General features: G+C 34.5%; 1 protein-coding gene across 1 annotated transcript in view; it reads left to right on the top strand.

Moving 5' to 3' along the window:
- Nucleotides 1–17,596, top strand: part of LOC132559067 (RING finger protein 17-like) — a 49,956-nt gene extending 32,360 nt beyond the window's left edge. The window contains exons 27-43 of the mRNA XM_060223675.1: nt 20–92; nt 505–760; nt 924–1,089; nt 1,333–1,489; nt 1,903–2,106; nt 2,216–2,358; nt 3,245–3,429; nt 4,028–4,197; nt 4,990–5,112; nt 5,312–5,398; nt 6,147–6,299; nt 6,573–6,659; nt 9,004–9,151; nt 9,899–10,034; nt 10,213–10,375; nt 11,299–11,420; nt 14,154–17,596. Coding sequence (XP_060079658.1) covers nt 20–92; nt 505–760; nt 924–1,089; nt 1,333–1,489; nt 1,903–2,106; nt 2,216–2,358; nt 3,245–3,429; nt 4,028–4,197; nt 4,990–5,112; nt 5,312–5,398; nt 6,147–6,299; nt 6,573–6,659; nt 9,004–9,151; nt 9,899–10,034; nt 10,213–10,375; nt 11,299–11,420; nt 14,154–14,604 — 2,824 coding nt within the window. The 3' untranslated portion in view covers nt 14,605–17,596. The remainder of the gene's footprint in view (nt 1–19; nt 93–504; nt 761–923; nt 1,090–1,332; nt 1,490–1,902; nt 2,107–2,215; nt 2,359–3,244; nt 3,430–4,027; nt 4,198–4,989; nt 5,113–5,311; nt 5,399–6,146; nt 6,300–6,572; nt 6,660–9,003; nt 9,152–9,898; nt 10,035–10,212; nt 10,376–11,298; nt 11,421–14,153) is intronic.
- Nucleotides 17,597–18,202: the final 606 nt, after the last annotated feature.

An 18,202-nucleotide genomic window follows, 5' to 3' on the forward strand; every position in this document is an offset into this window, starting at 1 on the left:
AGTATTGTTTCTACAACAGGTCAAAACAGCTGCCTAAAGGTGGTGTAGGGGGACTACTGACAAGCTCTGATGACAGCTCCACAGAAAGTCAGGTATCTTCACTGTTCTTTCCTATCTAGAGGGTAATCTAGAAAATCTAACAGAATATTTCCCTGCCTTTGAGTTTCAACAAAGAAATCTCAATTTAACAGGGATTCTTGAATGTCAGACCTAAGGGTCCACTGAGGGTTGAACATGCCTAGAACATTCATCAGAGGGCTGAGATTTAGTCGTTACACAGCTAAGGAATGATTATTTTTCTCTTATGAAGAACAAACTATCCAATTCATAATCTTGAACATAGTGTTACATATATGTAGAATATGATTCAATGAATTCATAATCTAAAGCATGGTGTTAAATTTATCTAGAGCATACATGGTGTAATGGATTAATGATCTGTAATGTGGAAACATAACAACAACAAAAAATGTTGTGATAATTTCGTTGTTATTGTTCTGTCAGAGTGATCCACTTAGTAAACTCCTGGTTAGCAGCAGTCAGACCTCCTCAAGGTCATCAACAAGGTCAAATTCTAGAACCACTACACCTGTTGTCTCACCACAAAAGGATTTGAGGAAAGCAAGTCAACGCTTGGAAACATCAGTTAAGTCTGTGGCAAGGTTAGAAACCAGCAGCAAGTCATCCCGCTCTAGTTCCAGCTCAACCTCACCTGAAAAACCAGTCACTGAGTCCAAGGTCACAAAGGTCAAGCCAACAGGTACATAAATGCTGAACAGATATAATTCAGGATATTGTCATTTTTCTACCAATCACATTGTGTAGTGTCTGTTATACATGATAGGTGGTGTCACCATTATCACATTTTACACAAAATGATAAGCGATAGTTCATAAGACATATTCCTTATTCTATTGTTAAAGATTTGTCCTTGGACATCAAGGCTGCAGAAGCAAAGTCCAAGGCTGCATCCAAGGATCCCTCAGAACCAGATTCCCCAAGCAATATTCAGGTCGTAATCAGTCATTTCCAGTCTCCATCTGACTTCCATGTCCAGCTGGCATCCTCTGCAACGGACAGACTAGAGAGGTAGGTAGTGCTGTATCAGTGGGTATTTATGTGTATATATGCGTTACTTCAGCAAATGAAGAAAACATATTGAATGATACTTATACAATTTGATGTATTGTCATTTGACTATTGTGGCATTTGTTTTAGAGAACGTGAGTTTACATGGACTGATTGAGGTCAACAGTTAATACATCCTACTGATATCTTACGTCCTGCCCTAGATTGCTTGCTGTGATTCAGTGACAGTTGTTCTGTTTACAGGATGATGCAAGGTCTACAGGAGGAATACACGAACTCTGAGACGCAGTGGATGTCTTGGAAAGTGTCCGAATTCTGTGTCGCCAAATACTCACAAGATGGACGCTGGTATCGGGGGAAAATACAAAAAATACTCCATAAGAATGTCATGGAGGTTAGCGTTGTATTTGCTGAGGTAATATGATAGCATAGAGACGTCCATGTTTTCTATGCTAGGGTAGACTGTTGGGTTTAAGGTAATATGATAGCATAGAGACGTCCATGTTTTCTATGCTAGGGTAGACTGTAGGGTTTAAGGTAATATGATAGCATAGAGACATTTGTGTTTTCTATGCTAGGGTTGGCTGCTGTAAGGTTTAAGGTAATATGATAGCTTAAAGACGTCTGTGTTTTCTATGCTAGGGTAGACTGCTATAGGGTTTTAGGTAGGGATCTCACTGTAGCTATGAAATATGTAAATGTGCTGTTAGGCATATCAACCTTTTGATACCAATAGCTGTTGCTAAATGTATGTGAAGTTTACCTAAACTGAACCCATTAACTCGGACGTGTAATTGTGTCTGACAGGTGAAGTTGGTGGATTATGGGTATACTTGTACAGTCAGTCAGAACCAGCTACGTCCTCTGGCCAGATTCTTTCTAAAAGACATGGCGTTTGCTTTTCACTGTCACCTGGCCAACCTGGTCCCTGCTGGAGATGGACAGAAGTGGTCACGGACCGCGTGCGAGTTTATGGAGGATGCTGTCCAGGGAGTCAAGCTCTACTTAAAAAAAGAGGTACAATAAATTCATAACCAGCACTTTTTACATAAAGTGAAATAAAGAAATGAATGTAAAGATCTTTGTGTACTATGTATGTTTTATTCAGTAGAGATGTTTTTTCTAGGGAGACATGGAGAATTCATCACTTGCAATAGATATGTATTTAGAGGAGTATATTGCAGAGAGTGCACTAGAGCCTTCTAAGCACAGATTTATCAGTCTCAGAGAAAAGATCATTGAACAAGGACTTGGCATTCCAACCAAGAGGTAACATATCAAAACTATTCTGCTTTATTTTGATATGAATTAGTATTAATTCAGTATCAATTAATATATATAATGTTTTTAATATCTAACCTATGGCTGATTGGTCTTTCTGTCTATGAAGGCAGATTTCTTACATTGTATTACTTTTAATCACAGAATAACACTCATTAATTGTGATACCTGTGAATCTATAGTAACTTATGTACAGAATAACACTCATTAATTGTGATACCTGTGAATCTATAGTAACTTATGTACAGGATAACACTCAGTAATTATGATACCTGTGAATCTATAGTAACTTATGTACAGGATAACACACAGTAATTGTGATACCTGTGAATCTATAGTAACTTACGTACAGGATAACACACAGTAATAGTGATACCTGTGAATCTATAGTAACTTATGTACAGGATAACACACAGTGATTGTGATACCTGTGAATCTATAGTAACTTATGTACAGGATAACACACAGTAATTGTGATACCTGTGAATCTATAGTAACTTATGTACAGGATAACACACGGTAATTGTGATACCTGTGAATCTATAGTAACTTATGTACAGGATAACACACAGTAATTGTGATACCTGTGAATCTATAGTAACTCATGTACAGGATAACACACAGTAATTGTGATACCTGTGAATCTATAGTAACTCATGTACAGGATAACACACAGTGATTGTGATACCTGTGAATCTATAGTAACTTATGTACAGGATAACACACAGTGATTGTGATACCTGTGAATCTGTAGTAACTTATGTACAGGATAACACACAGTAATTGTGATACCTGTGAATCTATAGTAACTTATGTACAGGATAACACTCAGTAATTGTGATACCTGTGAATTCATTGTAACTGTTTTATACAGGCGAGAGGTAAGGACAGTACCAGAAAAGGTTTTAGAGCCAACAGAGATCATGTTATGTGAAGAACCCCAGGAAGTGTCTTGTGTCTATTACTTGCCTGCTGATCTTCCTTCCTCCTCATCTATTGAGGGTGTACCAACCTACATAGACATGGAGGGAGTTGTCTACATACAGGACAACATTAATGGTAGGTTGTTATACAAGACAACATTAATGGTAGACTGTTATACAGGACCACATTAATGTTAGACTGTTGTACAGGACCACATTAATGGTAGGTTGTTATACAGGACAACATTAATGGTAGGTTATACAGGACAACATTAATGGTAGGTTGTTATACAGGACAACATTAATGGTATTCTGCTATACAGGACAACTTTAACGATAGGTAAATATTGCTAATGAATTATCTGTAAAAGGTAGGCAATCCCACAACAAATGTGAATGTTACATGTGATCTTGAATAATGTCACTCTATAGAGGTGTCTCAAATTGATATGCATCACTTTTCTAAAAACTACAAGAAGATTTTGTGTGTGAATCCATGTTTTAAGGAAAATATGGCTGAACTGTTAACATGACCAGTTGACGTGATCTCTCTACATCAGTTAATTAAAATGATATCGTAAGAATCAGAACATAATTCAGTGCCCTCCAGCTCTCCTGGAAATTATCAACCTTCCTCAACTACTCGTGTCTGACTGCAATGTTTTCACATTCATCATGATTAAACATCGATAGAAATGGAAAACAATTTGTGTCTAATGTGTGTGCTTTTGTAGCTCCCGTGTTGGAAAAACTTGCCAAGCGCCTAGAGAAGAAATTTAGTGATAGTAAACCACATGGATTTGATGTGGATTGGAAGGTTGGGCAGGCATGTGCAGCTAAGTTTCACCTGGACCAGATGTGGTATCGTGCTCAGGTAGTACGGATAGAAGTGGATTTCATACAGGTAAACTGCCTGCGTTTACTGATTCCTTGATTTATCTCCTACATTATAATGAGAATTTCTGATTTCTTATCGATTATTATCTGGCAGATTTTTATATAAAAGTTGGAATATGTTACGAATCAAGACTTCCTGAAAAGCCTTTGTTAGCTTGCGTATTTTATCTAATGTAGAACATTTAGTGCCTCGCAAACTTTTCAATTTTTCAAGTTCTTCTCAAGTTCCACCAATGGGTTTCAGTGAAAAGTTGCCTAAAATGGTCCTGAGATGGTGCTTTTTAAGTGTCATTACTTTTTGTTTTTCTGAGATCCAACATGACTGCCATTTTGAAAAGTAGAAAAAACAATCTTCTCCAGTACGATCAGTTTAGTTGACCTTAAGTTTTTAAGCATTTTTGTAATCCTTTGATAATTGTTACCACTTAATCTTAATGCTTTTACATTGAAACCTGCTTATGATGATTTTATAGTTCCACATAAAGATATTATAATAAACGAGCAAGCGATTTAGGTGACGAGAACTGGAGATTCGATTATCATAATAGTCAGACCTATTACTAAATAAAAGCAATAAAGTATTATGGATAATTGCCTTTTGTAACAATTAAAATCAACATGAATTACTACTGATATTGATGCTGATTGATGTATATTTAGTCCTTATAAGCACAGACATATCTGACGCAAGATAATTTCTACTTTCAGTGTAGTTAAGTTTTTTTGAACTGAAGGCAAAATAGATTAATGTAATGAAATGTTGAGTTTGTGTATATATTCTATTAACTGTTTTTGTTAGGTCAGCTTTATAGATTTTGGAAACACAGAAATGGTTACACCAGACCAGCTACGAGGAGATGTAGAAGAGTTTATAGACACACCACAGCTGTGTTTCGAGTGTGTCCTCAACAACATTGCCCCGGTAAGTGTGGTCATCAGTATTAAGAGGAAAATACCAGAAACTGATTTATTTTGAGATAAATATTTCAAAATCCCTGTATATAGTCATGATTAATGAAATGCCAGGCAGTTAGCTTCATGTCTTAATGCAATGTGTGTCACCATTTCAATTTCAAAACAGAACACATTAAAGTTGATAAGTGACTTTCTTGTATTTTCAGATGACGGAGAGTGGTTGTTGGCCAATACCTGTTTTAGATCGCATTCACAAGTTAATTGTCTCCAAACCTTGTGCTGTTGAGATACTGGTAAGTAGTGTACTTGCCCAGTAATCAGATGGATCATTCTGACATTTCATATGAACGTTTCCCAAGGTCCAAATTTGTGTACTGTCTATTTTGGGACAGACCAGAAAATTTGAAATAGCTGTCCATCTTGGATATTAGAGTCATAAAATGTCATCACTATTTCTGGAGATGCAAAGGATAGATCTTTCTGTAGTTTCTCCTTTGTACCAAGTTATGCATTTTCTATTTTTGATGGATAAGAATTTTTTGGATAGATCAGAAAATGAAATGGCCTTCTAGTGGCCATCTTGGATTTTGACAGTTACTGGTAATGAGAAGCACTGGATAGATCATTCTCGAATTCTTATGTAGGATCCTTTTGGTCTCCTGTTGTGCATTGGTTATTTTGGGACTGATTGGAAAAGTAACATGGCTGACAAGTGGCCATCTTGAATTTTGTCAGTTATAGTTTGTTATCACTTTCTTTTAAGTACTTGGGGGATCATGTGTTCAGTGTTTAACAAGATGATAGGAAAGAAGGGAAAATATCAAGTTTACGAAGACCTGGGACCTCTTGCTGCTCCACACAAAGTTAATGGGTTAAGTCTTAGAAGCTCTAACACAATGATGCTCTGTTGCTTTACCACTTCAGCGATGTTGAAGGTTTAGCAGACGTCAGATATTGAGATGTTACTCGGTTCTGCTCCAAGACTTTGATACTTCAACTGAGTCTTAAATGATTTATGCTGGAAAAAAAATTCACTTTCAGAAAATTGAGCCTAGTTTGCAGGCAAGTGTGAAAATATGTCTGGAAGGGGGAAACGATCTTGGAGATTTCCTCTGTTACCATGGTAATGCCTTTCACCCTGACAACACCAGTCAACTTGTAACTCAGAGTCATAAAATAGCCATGGTTGTTGAGGTTTGTAGTCATTTTCTGAACCAACACTTTCCACTTAGTTGTTGTCATTCTGTTGATTAATGTATGCCAATTCAATGGAAGTAAATTTTTAATGAATATCTGGAATTGTTGCCAACAAACATTTGAAACTAGAATAGAATCTAGCTTTCTTGATAGGATTTTTGAAGGATAATAACAATTTTATAACTGTTGAAATATGCTGATTTTCATCCCAAGATGGATCAATTAAAGTGTTGACTCAGATCTTAAATATTTCTTCTCCTACTCAAACAGAAGAAAAATCCATACAAGACAACAGAGATGATGCCCCCAGGCGAGTACTTTCCTGTGATCATTACTCATGTTGAGGTGCCTAATGTGGTGAGTAGTTGTACTGTGGTATGAATACAGTGTTAGCATAATGAAAAGTCTTCTTAAGGAATTTTACCTTCTTAGTCTTTAGAGATTTCAATAAAAGAATATGTTCATTAGTACCATTTGAGATAACATGAAGTTAAGAACTCATTTAATTTAAGAATGATTACACACACCTGTTTTAGCATGATGGCCCACTATCTGATAGGTCGACTGTTGTCTGTATTGAGGTGGTGCTTCAGCTTGTTCATTTAAAAAAAAGTAATTCACTTCACAGTCACAATTAGGATCAGATTCAAAGGGATCATCTGTATCATATACCCCTTGTACAATATGATTGGTTTGAGCTATTACAAAAGAACTTTTTATTTAACAAATGTATTGTTTATTGTGTCTGATAACTACAATACCTCTCTATAGTGTAAATCTACTTTAGATTTAACAAATGTATTGTTTATGGTGTCTGATAACTACGATACCTCTCTATAGTGTAAATATACTTTAGATTTAACAAGTGTATTGTTTATTGTATCTGATAACTATGATACCTCTCTTTAGTGTAAGTCTACTTTAGATTTAACAAGTGTATTGTTTATTGTATCTGATAACTATGATACCTCTCTATAGTGTAAATATACTTTAGATTTAACAAGTGTATTGTTTATTGTATCTGATAACTATGATACCTCTCTTTAGTGTAAGTCTACTTTAGATTTAACAAGTGTATTGTTTATTGTATCTGATAACTATGATACCTCTCTATAGTGTAAATATACTTTAGATTTAACAAGTGTATTGTTTATTGTGTCTGATAACTACAATACCTCTCTATAGTGTAAATCTACTTTAGATTTAACAAATGTATTGTTTATGGTGTCTGATAACTACGATACCTCTCTTTAGTGTAAGTCTACTTTAGATTTAACAAACGTATTGTTTATTGTGTCTGATAACTATGATACCTCTCTATAGTGTAAATATACTTTAGATTTAACAAGTGTATTGTTTATTGTATCTGATAACTATGATACCTCTCTATAGTGTAAATCTACTTTAGATTTAACAAATGTATTGTTTATGGTGTCTGATAACTACGATACCTCTCTATAGTGTAAGTCTACTTTAGATTTAACAAACGTATTGTTTATTGTGTCTGATAACTATGATACCTCTCTATAGTGTAAATATACTTTAGATTTAACAAACGTATTGTTTATTGTGTCTGATAACTATGATACCTCTCTATAGTGTAAATATACTTTAGATTTAACAAACGTATTGTTTATTGTGTCTGATAACTATGATACCTCACTATAGTGTAAATATACTTTAGATTTAACAAACGTATTGTTTATTGTGTCTGATAACTATGATACCTCACTATAGTGTAAATATACTTTAGATTTAACAAGTGTATTGTTTATTGTGTCTGATAACTATGATACCTCACTATAGTGTAAATATACTTTAGATTTAACAAACGTATTGTTTATTGTGTCTGATAACTATGATACCTCTCTATAGTGTAAGTCTACTTTAGATTTAACAAACGTATTGTTTATTGTGTCTGATAACTATGATACCTCACTATAGTGTAAATATACTTTAGATTTAACAAGTGTATTGTTTATTGTATCTGATAACTATGATACCTCTCTATAGTGTAAATCTACTTTAGATTTAACAAATGTATTGTTTATGGTGTCTGATAACTACGATACCTCTCTTTAGTGTAAATATACTTTAGATTTAACAAGTGTATTGTTTATTGTATCTGATAACTATGATACCTCTCTATAGTGTAAATATACTTTAGATTTAACAAACGTATTGTTTATGGTGTCTGATAACTATGATACCTCTCTATAGTGTAAATATACTTTAGATTTAACAAGTGTATTGTTTATTGTATCTGATAACTATGATACCTCTCTATAGTGTAAATCTACTTTAGATTTAACAAATGTATTGTTTATGGTGTCTGATAACTACGATACCTCTCTTTAGTGTAAGTCTACTTTAGATTTAACAAACGTATTGTTTATTGTGTCTGATAACTATGATACCTCTCTATAGTGTAAATATACTTTAGATTTAACAAACGTATTGTTTATTGTGTCTGATAACTATGATACCTCTCTATAGTGTAAATATACTTTAGATTTAACAAACGTATTGTTTATTGTGTCTGATAACTATGATACCTCTCTTTAGTGTAAATATACTTTAGATTTAACAAACGTATTGTTTATTGTGTCTGATAACTATGATACCTCTCTATAGTGTAACTCTACTTTAGATGGTCTCTCCTAGTAACCACAAAGTAATGTACCACTGTGTTATTTTACAGGTGTATTTCCAACATACCAGACAAAGTGGATCTGAAATGGATGAGCGCATGGATGAAATAAATGTTCAGCTCTCCAAATTAGAACAACTAGCTGTTGACCTGAATGAACTTGGACCCTTAGCTGCTGCTTTACCTAATCCAAAACCAGGTTTGCTTCCTCCAGTCATCATCAGTACATGGTGACATGTCCACTTGATTTTGAGACTGATCAGAAAAGCAAAATGGCTGACAGGCAGCCATCTTAGATTTCTACAATAGAAGTTTTGTTTTCACTATTGCAAACAATTAAGAACAATTAAGGGAAAAGCAGAGAAAGTTATCACTGATAAAGCACAGCTATAGGTCATGCAATGGCTGGTATCAAGATCTCTTGAATATCTGTTGAGAATTGAATGGTGTCATGTGATGTGGCATATCTGTTGAGAATTGAATGTTGTCATGTGATGTGGAGGGAGACTATCTTGGTATTACATGAGGAAGGAGATGTGTCTTCAATGGAACTCTCTCTGATTACATAGATTAGATGAATTTTAAGTTTGTTTTGAAAATAAAAAGTCTTCTTTACCAGTCTTCAAGTCACTCTATTTAAATTTGTTGAATATTTTTAATTAGCATCTTTGATTGAGCTATGAGATTATAACATTTACAATCGGCTGAATAAGGATAATGTGAAATGAGAATGGCTATCTTATTTCTATGTAAAGAAACAAACCAAGTAGACAGATGTCATGGCAAATATGTTATTTCACCTAGGTGTTATAAATACTTAAGAACTATAAGTCTGCTAATTTGGTTGTAATTGATCCTGTCAGGATTTAATTATTGATAATATTAAGTCCTGTAAACACAGGATTTACTTGCTATGCTTTTATAAATGTATTTTTTTGATTGTCAGGCCTGATGTGCTGTGCACAGTTTGGCTACGACCAGTGTTGGTACCGGGCAGTAGTGGTGGAACGTGACGTCAGAACAGACATGATCCTTGTCCTATATGTTGACTATGGTACATCAGAGTATGTGACAGTAGACAGGTAAGATCAGGAGAATTTCCCTCATAATGAATGATGTTTCAAGCTTTCATCACCTTCTGATTGATCAATGGTAAAATACAATCCTTATGTATATAGTGGAGGACAGATACATGAAGCTTGTCTTGTTAGACAGTCAATGAGGTCTGTTCATTTTTAAGTCTTTTCTTTAATGTTACAGAGTCAGGGCTCTACCATCAAGATTTGGCAGTCTGCCAGCACAGTCTGTCAGAATGACCCTAAGTGAGGTGACCCCTAAATCACATAATAGACAGTGGTCAAAAGAAGTGTTGGAAGCCATCATGACTTCTGTTTGTAACAAACAACTTATTGCCTGTCTCAAGGTAGATTTCTCATCATTGTAGTAATGATAAAATTTGTTAAAATGTAAGTCAAAGTATGATCACTGTTTTATAAGCCCCTGTATAGTCACTTCAATGTAAGTCCCTGTATAGACACTACAGTATAAGCCCCTGTTTAGTCACTTCAATGTAAGTCCCTGTATAGACACTACAGTATAAGCCCCTGTATAGTCACTTCAATGTAAGTCCCTGTATAGACACTACAGTATAAGCCCCTGTATAGTCACTTCAATGTAAGTCCCTGTATAGACACTACAGTATAAGCCCCTGTATAGTCACTTCAATGTAAGTCCCTGTATAGACACTACAGTATAAGCCCCTGTATAGTCACTTCAATGTAAGTCCCTGTATAGACACTACAGTATAAGCCCCCGTATAGTCACTTCAATGTAAGTCCCTGTATAGACACTACAGTATAAGCCCCTGTATAGTCACTTCAATGTAAGTCCCTGTATAGACACTACAGTATAAGCCCCCATATAATCACTTCAATGTAAGTCCCTGTATAGACACTACAGTATAAGCCCCTGTATAGTCACTTCAATGTAAGTCCCTGTATAGACACTACAGTATAAGCCCCTGTATAGTCACTTCAATGTAAGTCCCTGTATATGTTAAATGAAATCACTGTAATGTCATCCCCTGTTTAATCTGTGTTTTGTAAGCCTCAGTATAATCCTGTATTCTCTGTATAATCCTGTATTCTAGGTATAGTCCTGTATTCTAGGTATAATCCTGTATTCTAGGTATAGTCCTGTATTCTAGGTATAGTCCTGTATTCTAGGTATAGTCCTGTATTCTAGGTATAATCCTGTATTCTAGGTATAGTCCTGTATTCTAGGTATTGTCCTGTATTCTAGGTACTATCAGAGTTTTACAAGGCTCTTTTCTGGATCTGTTTACAGAAGATCGATCCTCCCACTGGTGACCTGTATGTAATGGGTTCATCAGCTGGTGCTGCCCTAAGCCTTGCCTACCAGGAAGTGGGTGATAAAGGGCTGATAACTCTGCCAGATGAATCATCAGTGTAAGTACACTTTAACATTATTAACCATCTTCCTGGGTTTTAGACAGAAAGGATCTATTCCATTTCATCTGGCATGGACACCATCTTGAAAAACACATTTAAAACTTCTCCCCAGTTCCAAATTGAAATTTTGGGGAAATGTTGAAAAACTGAAATGAACTGTTTTTTGTTCTTACTGCTGAAATATTCTGAACTGATTGGTTTAAGGTTGTTCCCACTACTACTGCTTCTGATACAATTGTATCTTATCATGGGCTTTATATAGCCAGAAGACTTTGATGAGCTCTGGTCTTTCTTGTTTGTTTAAGTCTGTGTCAAGGGAAGAGTTTCACAAATCACATACGAAATGGAACACATCTAATCTCCTTTTAATTATACAATTTAGATTCTTTGTTATCAATCATGCAAAATTCAAATTTTCTCTCCATATCCTTTTTTTGTTTGTGATGTCAAAAGCAGATGACACCCTGAGTTGCAAATGAATCAATGGAAACCTCAAGGAAATCACAACATTATAAGGTGTTATTACATGAGTAGACATAACAAGATTTATGTTATGTATGTTATTTCACTGATAACAAGGTAATTATGTAAGGGCTGTTATTATACTGATAACAAGGTAATTATATAAGGTGTGTTATTACACTGATAACAAGGTAATTATGTAAGGGGTGTTATTACACTGATAACAAGGTAACTATGTAAGGGGTGTTATTACACTGATAACAAGGTAATTATGTAAGGGGTGTTATTACACTGATAACAAGGTAATTATGTAAGGAGTGTTATTACACTGATAACAAGGTAATTATGTAAGGGGTGTTATTACACTGATAACAAGGTAATTATGTAAGGGGTGTTATTACACTGATAACAAGGTAATTATGTAAGGTGTGTTATTACACTGATAACAAGGTAATTATGTAAGGGGTGTTATTTCACTGATAACAGGGTAATTATGTAAGGTGTGTTATTACACTGATAACAAGGTAATTATGTAAGGGGTGTTATTTCACAGATAACAGGGTAATTATGTAAGGGGTGTTATTGCACTGATAACAAGGTAATTCTGTAAGGAGTGTTATTACACTGATAACAAGGTAATTATGTAAGGGGTGTTATTACACAGATAACAGGGTAATTATGTAAGGGGTGTTATTTCACAGATAACAGGGTAATTATGTAAGGTGTGTTATTACACTGATAACAAGGTAATTATGTAAGGGGTGTTATTTCACAGATAACAGGGTAATTATGTAAGGGGTGTTATTGCACTGATAACAAGGTAATTATGTAAGGGGTGTTATTACACTGATAACAAGTTAATTATGTAAGGGGTGTTATTTCACAGATAACAGGGTAATTATGTAAGGGGTGTTATTGCACTGATAACAAGGTAATTATGTAAGGGGTGTTATTACACTGATAACAAGGTAATTATGTAAGGGGTGTTATTACACTGATAACAAGGTAACTATGTAAGGGGTGTTATTACACTGATAACAAGGTAATTATGTAAGGGGTGTTATTGCACTGATAACAAGGTAATTATGTAAGGAGTGTTATTACACTGATAACAAGGTAATTATGTAAGGTGTGTTATTACACTGATAACAGGGTAATTATGTAAGGAGTGTTATTACACTGATAACAAGGTAATTATGTAAGGGGTGTTATTGCACTGATAACAGGGAAATTATGTGAGGAGTGTTATTTCACTGATAACAGGGTAATTATGTAAGGGTTGTTATTACACAGATAACAGGGTAATTAAGTAATGAGTGTTATTAGGGCCCGGCATCGCGATGCGGGTGCCCTATAGTAATCACCTTGTCCGTCTGTCCCGCCGTCTGTCTGTCCGTCTGTCGGTCCGTTTCCCTGTCCGTCGATCCATATATCTGTCCATCTGTCCATTTTCATTGGATTTTGATGAAAGTTGCTTTCAATACTTGACACCTGTCCATATATTTCTTAATATTAAGAAACTCAATCATAAGGGGTAGGTATTATGCGGGGCCCTTCCTCGACATTGGTCTAGTTTCACTGATAACAGGGTAATTATGTAAGGGGTGTTATTACACTGATAACAAGGTAATTATGTAAGGGTGTTATTACACTTATAACAAAATAATTATGTAAGGGGTGTTATTTCACAGATAACAGGGTAATTATGTAAGGGGTGTTATTACACTGATAACAAGGTAATTATGTAAGGTGTGTTATTACACTGATAACAAGGTAATTATGTAAGGTGTGTTATTACACTGATAACAAGGTAATTATGTAAGGGGTGTTATTTCACAGATAACAGGGTAATTATGTAAGGGGTGTTATTACACTGATAACAAGGTAATTATGTAAGGGTGTTATTACACTTATAACAAAATAATTATGTAAGGGGTGTTATTACACTGATATTTCTTGTAGATATGATGATACCATGGTTACAGAGGGTAGAGAAAAGTGTAAAAAGCAGAAATCTATACAATATTAAATTTCTTGTAGATATGATGATACCATGGTTACAGAGGGTAGAGAAAAGTGTAAAAAGCAGAAATCTATACAATATTATATTTCTTGTAGATATGATACCATGGTTACAGAGGGTAGACAAAAGTGTAAGAAGTAGAGATCTTTACAATCTTATATTTCTTGTAGATATGATACCATGGTTACAGAGGGTAGACAAAAGTGTGAAAGGCAGATATCTTTACAATTTTGTATTTTTTGTAGATATGATACCATGGTTACGGAAGGTAAGAATACATCTGTACCTGACATGACAACACCAGACTCGTCAGATGTAGAGGTGATGCACACAGGTGTGAAAGGAATTGTCAAAGATGAAGAGGAAAAGGACAGAGATGAAGGGTCGTGGGCACAAGATTCTAGTGAAGGGACTGGGGAAAATGGTTCAAGTGAAGGGGTATGGGAAAAGGGTAAAAGTGAAACGGCAAAGGTGAAGGACACACGTGTAGGGGTAGATGGAAAAAATACCGATAAAGGAGTAGAGGACAATACTACAGCCAGCAATAAAACACAGGAAACCTCTCAACACGAAAATCTTCCCACTAATAATGAGACCCAGATCATTAATGTAGAGGACACAAGTGATGGTGAGGATGATGTTATTATAGAGGAGGACATGTCATGTGACGACATCGGTGATAATAATGATAAATAATATTCTTAATAAAGAACGTGACCAGGAAGCTGAAATTTTCTGTGTACATTTCTAGACAAACAAACAAAGGTAGGATTTTAAATCTGATTGTGTTGATGAGCTTTATTTGAAATGTAGACAATTTACAGTGGCTGAACTTATCACCGGTATTGTGGATAAAGATCTGTAATTTTCCAGATCATCAATCTATATCTCGCTTTTTGTCAAGTTTCTCTTCTAGAATCTATGTCTTAGTGCAATTCTCCTTTTTGTCAGATATTTTGTTGATATTTCTTCTCAGGAAGAGAACGAGATATTGTTATTTATTTTGTGCTTAGAGTAGACACTGCGGTAGATAGTTTGCTGAGAGAACATGATTGTAACAACATAAGATGTGACAGTATTCCTGGGGCCGGGAAGGATGTGTGACATTATTCCTAACTGAGGTCAGAAAGGATATGACATTATTCCTAACTGAAGACAGAAAGGATGTGACAGTATTCCTAACTGAGGACAGAAAGGATGTGACAGTATTCCTAACTGAGGACAGAAAGGATGTGACAGTATTCCTAACTGAAGACAGAAAGGATGTGACAGTGTTCCTAACTGAGGTCAGAAAGGATGTGACAGTGTTCCTAACTGAGGTCAGAAAGGATGTGACAGTATTCCTAACTGAGGACAGAAAGAATGTGACAGTATTCCTAACTGAGGACAGAAAGAATGTGACAGTATTTCTAACTGAGGACAGAAAGAATGTGACAGTATTCCTAACTGAAGACAGAAAGAATGTGACAGTATTTCTAACTGAAGACAATATGTGCCAATTAAAAAACTGATTGGAGTGAAGTATTAGATGAGAGAGACTAAATTGTTTATAGTGAAGTGTTTGATGAGACTAAATTGTTTATAGTGAAGTGTTTGATGAGAGAGACTAAATTGTTTATAGTGAAATGTTTGATGAGACTAAATTGTTTATAGTGAAGTGTTTGATGAGAGAGACTAAATTGTTTATAGTGAAGTGTTTGATGAGAGAGACTAAATTGTTTATAGTGAAGTGTTTGATGAGAGAGACTAAATTGTTTATAGTGAAGTGTTTGATGAGAGAGACTAAATTGTTTATAATGAAGTGTTTGATGAGACTAAATTGTTTATAATGAAGTGTTTGATGAGACTAAATTGTTTATAGTGAAGTGTTTGATGAGAGAGACTAAATTGTTTATAGTGAAGTGTTTGATGAGAGAGACTAAATTGTTTATAATGAAGTGTTTGATGAGAGAGACTAAATTGTTTATAGTGAAGTGTTTGATGAGAGAGGCTTAATTGTTTATAGTGAAGTGTTTGGTGAGAGAGGCTAAATTGTTTATAGTGAAGTGTTTGGTGAGACTAAATTGTTTATAGTGAAGTGTTTGATGAGAGAGGCTAAATTGTTTATAATGAAGTGTTTGGTGAGACTAAATTGTTTATAGTGAAGTGTTTGATGAGAGAGACTAAATTGTTTATAATGAAGTGTTTGGTGAGAGAGGCTAAATTGTTTATAGTGAAGTGTTTGATGAGAGAGGCTTAATTGTTTATAATGAAGTGTTTGATGAGACTAAATTGTTTATAGTGAAGTGTTTGATGAGAGAGACTAAATTGTTTATAATGAAGTGTTTGGTGAGAGAGACTAAATTGTTTATAGTGAAGTGTTTGGTGAGAGAGACTAAATTGTTTATAATGAAGTGTTTGATGAGACTAAATTGTTTATAGTGAAGTGTTTGATGAGAGAGGCTAAATTGTTTATAGTGAAGTGTTTGATGAGACTAAATTGTTTATAGTGAAGTGTTTGATGAGACTAAATTGTTTATAGTGAAGTGTTTGATGAGAGAGACTAAATTGTTTATAATGAAGTGTTTGGTGAGACTAAATTGTTTATAATGAAGTGTTTGATGAGACTAAATTGTTTATAGTGAAGTGTTTGATGAGAGAGGCTAAATTGTTTATAATGAAGTGTTTGGTGAGAGAGACTAAATTGTTTATAGTGAAGTGTTTGATGAGAGAGGCTAAATTGTTTATAATGAAGTGTTTGGTGAGACTAAATTGTTTATAGTGAAGTGTTTGATGAGAGAGGCTTAATTGTTTATAGTGAAGTGTTTGGTGAGAGAGACTAAATTGTTTATAGTGAAGTGTTTGATGAGAGAGGCTAAATTGTTTATAATGAAGTGTTTGGTGAGAGAGACTAAATTGTTTATAATGAAGTGTTTGATGAGAGAGGCTAAATTGTTTATAATGAAGTGTTTGGTGAGACTAAATTGTTTATAATGAAGTGTTTGATGAGAGAGGCTAAATTGTTTATAATGAAGTGTTTGGTGAGAGAGACTAAATTGTTTATAGTGAAGTGTTTGATGAGAGAGGCTAAATTGTTTATAATGAAGTGTTTGGTGAGACTAAATTGTTTATAGTGAAGTGTTTGATGAGAGAGGCTTAATTGTTTATAGTGAAGTGTTTGGTGAGAGAGGCTAAATTGTTTATAATGAAGTGTTTGGTGAGAGAGACTAAATTGTTTATAGTGAAGTGTTTGATGAGAGAGGCTAAATTGTTTATAGTGAAATGTTTGATGAGAGAGGCTTAATTGTTTATAGTGAAGTGTTTGATGAGAGAGGCTAAATTGTCTACAGTGAAGTTAGGGACTACATGAACTACTTACTATAAATACAGCTGTATGATCAATGGCATTATACAATTATTTTACTGTTGTTGTTTTTTTCTAATTTTTTTTTTTTTTTTGCTGTTTTTTTATTTTGTACAAACAAAGGAGAAAATCATGTTACTTGTATTAGTTATTAGGAATTGATGAGAAAATCCACTTCTGTTTAAGTAAGCCTGCTTCTCATTATATGATATAGGCACTCTTCATTGTGTTGTTATTCAATAAAGAATTAACCTCGGACCTCTATAAAACAGAGTATATTGCATTAATCAGTTGATTAACGTATGTCAGGTCTGAAACTGTTGTCGTTGAAACCTAGTCGATACCGTGCATTTGTAAAAAGAAAATTAAATTGATTTGCTTTTTTACAAAATTTGTAATTTTCCTTGTTTTATTTTGCCAAAACAAAAAAAAAAGGGGATTGCTATGTACTGGTGTTGTGTTCAATGACATGAAGTGAAAAAAGAAAATAATGGTTCCCTATATTGAGGTGTAACAAAGCCCTCAGACTCTTTAATTTGCAGAGGTAAATTCTTTTCACATACAGGTATTAAGCTTCATCTTAGGAACCTACCAGCCATATTAGATTCTTGGTCTTTTGCTTCAGAAGTTGTTGCTTTTAACATACTTAACCCTGTGACCTTGAATATGGGTCATTGTCATTTGCTTCCTCCTTGGAACCTGTCTGCCAAATGTGATTCTAGTCATTTTGGTTAAATCAAGAGACCTTGTTTGAAGGCTTATAACAAATTTGACTCCTGTGATCTTTGATTCTATGCCTTTTGGTAACTCATCAGAAGTGGTTTGAAGGTTTAAATAAATTTTACCCCTGTGTTTTGAATATTAAGTTAGGTAATTTTGGCCCCGCATTGACAATGCAGATGTTGTATAGTTAACTGGTTGTCTGTCTGTTGGTTTTTGTTTTGTTTTTTT

This window comes from Ylistrum balloti, unplaced genomic scaffold (assembly GCF_031769215.1).
Source record: "Ylistrum balloti isolate Yb309-2 unplaced genomic scaffold, AGI_CSIRO_Ybal_v1 Utg370852, whole genome shotgun sequence".
Taxonomy (NCBI): Eukaryota; Metazoa; Mollusca; class Bivalvia; order Pectinida; family Pectinidae; genus Ylistrum; species Ylistrum balloti.